Source organism: Ursus maritimus, unplaced genomic scaffold, assembly GCF_017311325.1.
Source record: "Ursus maritimus isolate PB19 unplaced genomic scaffold, ASM1731132v1 scaffold_28, whole genome shotgun sequence".
NCBI classification, from domain to species: Eukaryota; Metazoa; Chordata; class Mammalia; order Carnivora; family Ursidae; genus Ursus; species Ursus maritimus.
Window position 1 is genome coordinate 11,329,136 of NW_024425341.1, and position 8,979 is coordinate 11,338,114.

The 8,979-nt window shown below is 46.0% G+C and overlaps 1 protein-coding gene across 1 annotated transcript; it reads right to left on the reverse strand.

Annotated features, from left to right (window-relative positions):
• Positions 1-432: 432 nt before the first annotated feature.
• Positions 433-8,922, reverse strand: MBOAT4 (membrane bound O-acyltransferase domain containing 4). The gene is made up of 3 exons (XM_008686572.2): positions 6,916-8,922; positions 3,591-3,815; positions 433-1,396 (listed from the first exon to the last, which is right to left on the reverse strand). Exons 1-3 carry the CDS (start codon positions 7,032-7,034, stop codon positions 433-435), a joined length of 1,308 nt encoding a protein of 435 aa, XP_008684794.1. The 5' UTR covers positions 7,035-8,922.
• Positions 8,923-8,979: the final 57 nt, after the last annotated feature.

The window sequence follows — 8,979 nt, forward strand, 5'->3', positions numbered from 1 at the left end:
CCGGCCGGCGGGCGCCCCTGGTTTAGGTTTTTGTTTTTGTTGGTTTTGTCTTGCTAAACGCGCAGTCCAGGATCAAGTGACCTGTTGGGAGCTCAATGTTTGGGTGTCCCCGTGTATACCATTTGCCATTTGGTTGACGGTACCTTATGTTTTACTTATCCCCTTACTTTGCTTCCATGCCTAAACTACAAGTCCTAAGGGAAGAAACCACGTCTTTGTCTTTTTTTTTTTATTCGTCAGTACCAGTACAATTGCTTGTTAAAGTAGATACATAAATTTCTATGGGCAGACATCATGTGTATACATCCAATACTTGAAAAAAAAAAACCCTTCTGGTATGGACAAGTTCAAGCATAGGCATCATCAACACACCCTCTGGCACTTTCTAAACTCTGTTTCATGGATGCATGTGATGAAGGCTGGGGAAAGATATCAGTTAAATGTATGCTTTCTCTTTCCTAATAGGAAAAGCAGAATACAGTACACCACAGGGAAGGCACTGTTGTAAGAATTACACAGCAGCCAGAGGGAGGAGAGGCTCCTGGCCTCCACGGCCAGCATTACATAAGCAATGATGAGCTGGGTGTGGGCCCAGGTGAGCATTCTATAGAGCAGCTGCATTGGCCAGGACCTGATGAACATGCTGGCAAAGGTGTGAATCAGGTAATCAGCTTCCACCATCAGAGCCCAGCAGAGGAAACCAAACACCTGTCCTGGATGGAGTCCATGCCACCAGGCCGAGAAGGCGAACGTCCGCAGCAGTGGCCAGGCCCCGCCCTGCTGGAATACAAGGCGTCTGAGCCACCGCGCTGTGCTTTGGTTCCACTTTCTCGTGAACAGGGATACCCTGTGGGTGGTCTCCAGTGTCCAGATGTCCGCATCAGGAATGTAGCCCTCCTCACCAGGGCTCTGACCAAACCCAGGTCCAAAGCCCGCGGCCTGGAGGAGGGCGTCATCCAGGATCCAGCAGGAGTAGTAGGTGAGTTTGAAGAGCCCGGCTGTGGACCACATGACTTGGACGCACTGGAGTTGCCAGCAGTCGGTCAGACCTGCTCCTGCACTCACCACCTTCCTCAAGACCACCTTTAGGCACTCGAGGCCCACGATCTGCAGACCCCTCCAGCTCAGAGCCCAGACCAAGCGCCTGGGACACAAACAGCTGGACCCTTGAACACGAGCCTGAAATCTCTGGAAGGAACACAGGGGGCCTCCGAGGAGAGCAGGGAAAAAGAGCAAGTAGCTGAAATAGGGCAGTGCCTTACACAGATGCTCAGACAACGAGCTTCTTTCCCTGATGCCTCTTGATGCTGCCTTCACTTTTCCCTCGCAAATGTCCAGGGAGAGGGACGTGACCCTCTGGGTCAAGAGCATGAGGGAAGAAAGAGTGATGCAGAACCTGAAAGAGATTTATTTAAAATGTAAAAATGCTCCATATTTATTTCATCCCATTCCAGTCCCTCACACATGACCCCACAGCGAACAACAGCTCTGAAAAATGGAGACTGATGTCCTGCCCTGCAGTGACCCCACAAAGACTCTTGCATTAATTTCCACCACAGGCTACTCTGGGCAGGATCAAAAGGTAAATGGGGAAATGAATCATTAGAGAGGAAACTAAAAGAATGACAAGGAATATTGTGGGGGAAATATTGTTAGAATATTTCTAAGAATGGCTTCTACAGTTAGGATCAAGGACCTGGGAGAAACGTGCCACAGAAGGAATAAAAATTTAGTACTGAAGAGACTATAGGAAGGCGAAGATTTTAAATATGAACCGGTCCCTGTCAGTAAGATTTTCCAGGCTTTGGGAGTCGTGCTCAGGAACCGTGAGTCAAGCTAGGGGCTCAGGGTGTGCACTGAGTCGTTAGCAATTTGAGGTGTGCTCTTGACCAATCACCTGAACTGCTCCTGCTTCAGTGTCACAAGGTAGAGAAGATCCTGCCGGCAAGGTTATTATGGAGAAGATTAGTGAAAATTATATGACACACTCTACAATCAGGAACGCTGTCCTGTGGAGAGAAGATGGCACTGTTTTCCACATGCCCACAGTTTCTATCTGTGAGTCTGAGGATTTAAGGAAAACTGACCTCCTCACCTGACTTATCCAAACAGTAAGCAAAGTAGCCTCCAAATGCCAACCATCCCTGTTCGTACACCAGCTGTTGTGGGCTGATGTGCCCCCCCCATTCATATGTTGAAGCCCTAACCCCCAGTACCTCAGAATGTGACTGTGTTCGGAGATAGGGTAAGTTAAAATGACGTCACTGGGGTGAACCCTAATCCAGTATGACTGGTGTCCTTATAAGAAGAGGACATTAGGACACAGACACACACAGAGGGAAGACCAGGTGAGGACACAGGGAAAGACAGCCATCTACAAGCCAAGGAGAGAGGCCTTGGAAGAAGCTGAACCTGCCAACACCTTGATCTTGAACTTCCAGCCTCCAGAGGAAGTCAGTTTCTGTGTGCGAGCTACCTCGTCTTCGATACTTTGTTATGACGGTCAGAGCAAACTAAGGCATCTTCGCATTTCTGCTCTGGCTGAGGCTTCTTCCCATCAGCCAGATCCTGTTTAACTTGCTCCTCCAGCCCCTACCAGGTCCCAGCTTCCTACTGAAATCCTAATTCACCACACCCCAGTCAGTACTCCCCACTCCCTACCTGCCTGCCATCTTGCCTCTTCTTCCAAGAAGCAAACCCTAAAGTCTTTGGTGAAAACAGTGAGGATAAAGAAAAGGATTCTGGGTGTGGTAGGGATGGCAGAATGAGTGAACCAATGGCAAAGTAGAATCAGAGAGGTGACCTGCCTCGAGAGGTCACAGCCGCTGTTCTCCGAGTGACCACGGACCCACACCAATTGTGGTAACAGAGGAAGCCAGGGACCACAGGCCTCAAGATCGCAGAGATACCTGTTTTCCCCTAATCTGGGTGATCTCATGACTCTTGAAAACACTTCTCTGGACTGTAATCAGTGCCTAATTCTGTTTTCTAGACTGGGTAACTACCCTTCTCCTGGGAGGAGGGGACAGCTGAGTGTCAATGAAAGCAAAACCCTTGCGTAGCACCTTCCACGGGAGGGTAGTGAAGGTTTATAGTGGATTTCTACCTTCCCTGTCCTGTGGAAGGGGAGGAGAGGCTCCTGGCTGTGCGTCTAGACCACCCACTCGGAGCTGAGCAATTTGTGCTCAGTCACTTGCAGGCAGACCTCCTCTGTGGGCCCGGGGACTCCTGGGTCAATGCCTTTTTCAGGCACGATGATAAGCACAGCAAAGTGGCAGCATTGTGCTCCATGGGTAACACATGGTAGTTATTTACAGTCGTAGAATTACATTTACTTTAATTCTCTCGAACTTCAGAGTCTTGCAAGACAGGTATTGTTATACACACACATACACATATGCACATAGGCACCCACTTTTTTTTTAGGAAAAGAAATTGAGGCTGAGAGGTTAAATGACTTGCTTAAGGTCACACTGCTCCAACATGCAAGAATTCGGATTCAAACTCAACACCCACGTTCTCTCCACTTCACTACGGTGCAAGCCAAGCCTTGGTTGGTTTAGTATAAGCAAGTGAACAGGCCGCTTTACCTCATGGAAGGACGTTCTTGCAGATAGTACTCGGTATAGTGCAGCCCCAGGTGACACAGCGTCTGCCAGCTCATCTGAAAGAAGAAAGCCCACCTGTGCACATCCCGTGGGCGGAGCCAGCAAATCAGAACCGTGGCCCACAGAGCGGGGATGAGGACAAGCAGAGCGAAGGACCCCATGGCGGCCAAGGCCAGGGCCCCCCCTCCAGCCAGCAGAAAGAGGTACCTGAAAGAAAAAGAACAGTGTGACAAAGGAGTCCCTTCAGATGTCATTCTGGATAATCCAATGGAGGTAAACCCCACATATCACCTAAAGAAGCCATACTGTTATCACCCCAAAGTTTTCCTTTTGTTTTTCTGAAGGAATGAACCGAGAGAGAAAAAAAAGCCAGAGTCCATTTGAAAACAACTATTTCAGGAGACAATTTTTTTTTAAGATTTTATTTATTTATTTGACACAGAGAGAGCGCATGAGCAGAGGGGAGAAGCAGACACCCTGCTGAGCAGGGAGGCAGATGCAGGGCTCGATCCCAGGACATCGGGATCTAGACCTGAACCGAAGGCAGAGCTTAACTGACTGAGCGCCCAGGGGCCCCTCAGGAGATGAATTTTGATTCCCACCTTAGTGATCCTGGGAACCTCTCTTTGATGTCTGCCACTCAAGTGGGAACAATACCCCTGACAATCCTGTGGGTTTTAAATAATTTTTATTTCCAGAAGGTTTCCTGGTGGGGACATCTTAAACTAGTGGCTTGCTGCCTGAATGAAAAGTGTTGTAATCCAGTGTCGAGGATCTAGGAGAGCTCTCTAGACATCGCCTCATTGAGATGAACCTCTATCCTTTTTGCTGGGTTGCACTGCCCTGAACCATTCCAGAGAGTGGGAAAGGGGATTCCATGCCTCTCTCTGCTAAGTGTTTGAAAACTCAATTAGAAAATCTTTATACGTGCTCTTAATTCTCTCGACTACACTTTCAGATCTTATGAGTTGGTGATTTTTTGCATGTTGTTAAAGACCCACATCAGTGGGGCACCTGGGGGGCTCAGTCGTTAAGCGTCTGCCTTTGGCTCAGGGTGTGATCCCAGAGTCCTGGGATCAAGCCCCACATCAGGTTCCTCCGCTGGGAGCCTGCTTCTTCCTCTCTCACTCCCCCTGCCTGTGTTCCCTCTCTCGCTGGCTGTCTCTCTCTGTCAAATAAATAAATAAAATCTTAAAAAAAAAAAAAAAAAAAAGACCCACGTCAGTGGTTTGTGGAAACTACCTCCCTCAGAAGCTGGCAGATGTCCTGAGGATGTGCAGAGACCTGGGAAATTTCACATGATAACAACTCAGTTCTTCTTTCCACCTGACCTCATGACCCCACGCACAAGAGTCACATGCTCTCCCAAATGAGTCTGCCAGGTGCCCCTGTTTGTATTAACTGATGCCAAATTAATAAATCTGAATGGAGAGGTGTGAAAATAGGTACTGACTAGTCAGGAATAGGAAAATTGAGTCAAAGCGGCCTGTGTTTTCTTGACCATCACAGGGTACATATCATGGCTCCGTGGCACGTTGACACACACACGTTGGTGAGAATGTCTTTCTTGGGAGAGACTGGTGGGCACCCCAGTGTCAGCAGCTCCATCACACAAGGCCTGGGCCATTCCTGTGCTTCTCTTTGAGCTAACTCACCCCAGTGAACACAGTGGGCCAAGCCTTTACCTCCCTCCCGTGGAAAAATGAGGGGAACACATATTCCTTACACAGCAGAAGTGGAAGTCTGAAGTGGCAACTACCCTAAGGCTTCGTAAACATTCAAATGTCTACATAGTGCTTATTTTATTCTAGACATTGTGCTAATAATCCCTATATAAGAATTGGGATAGGCCGGTGATGGGTATTAAGGAGGGCACATATTGCATGGTGCATTGGGTGTTATATGCAAATAATGAATCATGGAACATTGCATCGGAAACTGGGGATGCACTGTATGGTGACTAATATAACAAAATAAAAATTATTTAAAAAATAATAATAATCCCTATATAAGAAATATCTTTACTTAATCCTTAAAATAACCCCATGAGATAGGCATTATTATTTCCATTTCACAGATCAACTTGGAGAGAATTTATTCACATACACAAGGACACTCAGGAAGGGAGGGACCCAGGACCCACCGGGCTGTCTCCAAAGCCAACAATCTTAACCCTACGGGAATTAACCTTCGTTTTTGTACTTGTTTTGCTTTATTATTTGTGATCTTTCCCAATAGGAAACTTTTTTTTACAACGCTGCCCCCCGCCCCGCCACCCCATCTCCTAAATGAAGATAAGGGCCATCAACCGTTGTGAATGTGTAATAACACATACCACAGTTTAGTGAAACTCAGAAATTCTGATTATTAGGTACAACTGAATTTTACTTAAAAATCCTCAATACATAAAAATCTTAATTTCTAAAATAAGTGAATTATTAGGAGGTAGCCCTCTGGCAATGGATTTTCATTTTACAAAAGGATATTCCACAAACTTCTTTAAAAACAGGGACTGTCTCAGGGCGCCTGGGTGGCTCAGTTGGTTAAGCATTCGAATCCTGGTTTCGGCTCAGGTCTGATCTCAGGGTCTTGAGATGGAGCCCTGTGTCAGGCTCTGAGCTCAGCATGGAGTCTGCTTGTGTTTCTCTTTCCCTTTCCCTCTGCCCCTCCCCCTGCACTCTCTCTGTCTCTCAAATAAATAAAACAAATCTTTAAAACAAAAAACCGGGACTGTCTCTCATGTATCGAACCTACTAGCTATACAAAAATCATTTCAATCACATTATCAAATCTCTAGTGACAATAATTTTTGAACCCCAGGTTAAGCTATAGCTAATCTAACAATATTTGTTTTGACTTATTCCATTTCTCTGAGAAACCATACAAAGGCATTTTTAAAAACCAGGTGTATATTTAATAAAATTTAATTTTATTGAAAATGATAAAATTCCATGAAATTAGGACTGTTCAAGAGCACATAGGACATGCGGTGGGGGTACAGATGTTTCTGTTTGGGGAATTCCTGTAGCATCTAAACATCTCTCTCTCCCCAGAGTTTATTTTTATCCTTTTCCCATTTAATGTAAAACTACCAAACTTTGAGTCAATGGAGTCATGATGTCAATTTCTAGTTCCATTTCACTCTATGAAAGATACTCATGACCAAGTAATCCATAATCAGTGATAGTGATAATCACTGAAAAGCAACCAAATAATTATTGAATCTTCATGTCTACTGACGAATCCATGCTTTTTGACCTACTATGGTATTCACAGATGTAAGAGCAAAATGAGCCCTTAAACCTACCTGGCGTGGGTGGAAAATGAATCCATAATGCAGAGATAATTAAACAGAAGTGCAAAAGGAAAAGCAGCCCCTTGATAAAGTGATACAGGATGGAGAAAGAACAGCTGGAGCCAATCCATAGTGAACTGGAACAAAGACACTGTCCTTTCCAGAGTCCTTCACTGGTGCCTTCCTGTAAGAGAAACCTCAACCAGGCTTTCTTTGATCTTTTTATATGGCTCAGGAAGGCCTGAGTGAGTAAAGAGCAAACAAAAGCACTGGCGAAAAGCAGCATAAAAGTTGGCTTTCTGATAAGGGGAACTACACTATAGAAACCAAAATGCATTTGGTGTTCTATTAAGAATGTACGGAAAACATTGCTTTCAGAAGTTCTCGTTTTGTTTAGTTTACGTACTGCATTATTTGCCTTTCCAGTCATCTGGCTGTCATATTTTCTTCACTAAGTTAATGAAAAATCTCATTTTCCAGTTGTGGCCAGATAACTGGCCAGCTGGGCAGTGGGAGCAAGGGCATGAGCATGAGGAAGGGAGGCAGGTTCTCAAAGAGCAAGAAGTTTCCTCCTCCCGACCACCGCTGTCCTCCTTATGCTATTTCTTCCTCTTTTTTTTCATAGTACCTATCACCACCTCTTCTATATCTATTTCTCAATTAGTTTTTGTCTGTCCGCTGCTAGGATGTGAGCTCTACAAGGGAGGAACTTTGTTTTGTTTATTTCTGTATAGACCATAGAACAGTGCTGCGCATATGCTATGTACTCAGTAAATACCTGTTAAACTTTAAAGTTTAAGGAAGGATTTAAGGAAGTAAAGTGTAGAGAGGGACATTTAAGGAGAAGCTTTTCTTCAGAGTGTGGACAAGAAATACAAGACACACTGCCTAGAACCAAGAAAAGAACAGGCCATCTCGTGGCTAGTAGAGTCCATCTACTGAGCCCAGAGTATTACAGTGATGAACCTGACTGGCCATTTTTCATCTCTGAAGACACGTGAAAGAGGTAGCAGCCTTAAATAGAGGACAGGAGAGAAGAGCCTGAAGATATTCCATCTGTAGACAGCAGCTTCACCTCATGATTGAGTTCCAGCCTGCCCTACAGACTTCTGACTTGCCTAGGCAGCCCCCACAATCATGTAAGCCAATTCCTTGCAATAAACCTCTAAATTTGTATCTCCTAGTGGTTCTGTTTCTCTGGCTGACCCTGAATATTACGCAGAGGATGGGACATCTGAGACTTGAACCCTCAGGGCGGGGAGCGGGGCAGGTGAAAGCAGTCAGGGGCAGAGAGTCAGCTTGGCGTCATGGAGGATGAAAGCGTGATCAGAGAAAGAGGAAGAACATGGCATTAAGGAAGAGAAAAGTAGGCAGGGGCTAGATCTCTAGGCGATGGAAGGGTGTTTGGATTTTATAAAGAATGGGAAGTAAAATAACTGGATTGGTTTTTAAAGGGTGATTTTGGCGGCAGGAGACTGGCTTGGCGGGGATGGGGGTGTGACTTTAGAGGAAGGTGGTGGCTGAGCTTACATTGGAAAGGTGGCAGAGTCTTGCCGGCGAATTATATACAGGGAGGTGAGAAAGCCTAGGATGCCTATTGAGTTTCTAGCCTGAGCGTCTAGGTGAATGGTGAATCCCTTAACTGAGATGGAGATCAAAGCACCAGCTGAGGGCTTAAATCAAAAGCTCTGTTCTATACGTTTTAGGTTTGATACAACTTTGAGGCATCCAAGCGGAGATGCCAAGTAGGCAATGGAATAACCAGATGTGAAGCTCGTTAAAGAGGACAGAACTAGAGATATTAGCCCGAGAAAGCCGGCAGGTAGGAAGGTATTTAACTGATGGGAATGCTGAGCTCGCCCAGGAAGAGATGAGCTCACACTGGACGGTAAAGGGCGCAGGGGCCTGGCAGGAATCTTAAGGAGCAGAGACCGGAAAGCAGACTGAAAAAGAACGGTGGGGTATAATGAGGTCGACATGATGTGTGCTGAATTGGACTAAGCGGCTGTTTTAAATCCGAGTCTATCCATCCCCGGACTGCGGTAACCATCAGCCAGCGGCCGTGTAAAGCTGCCT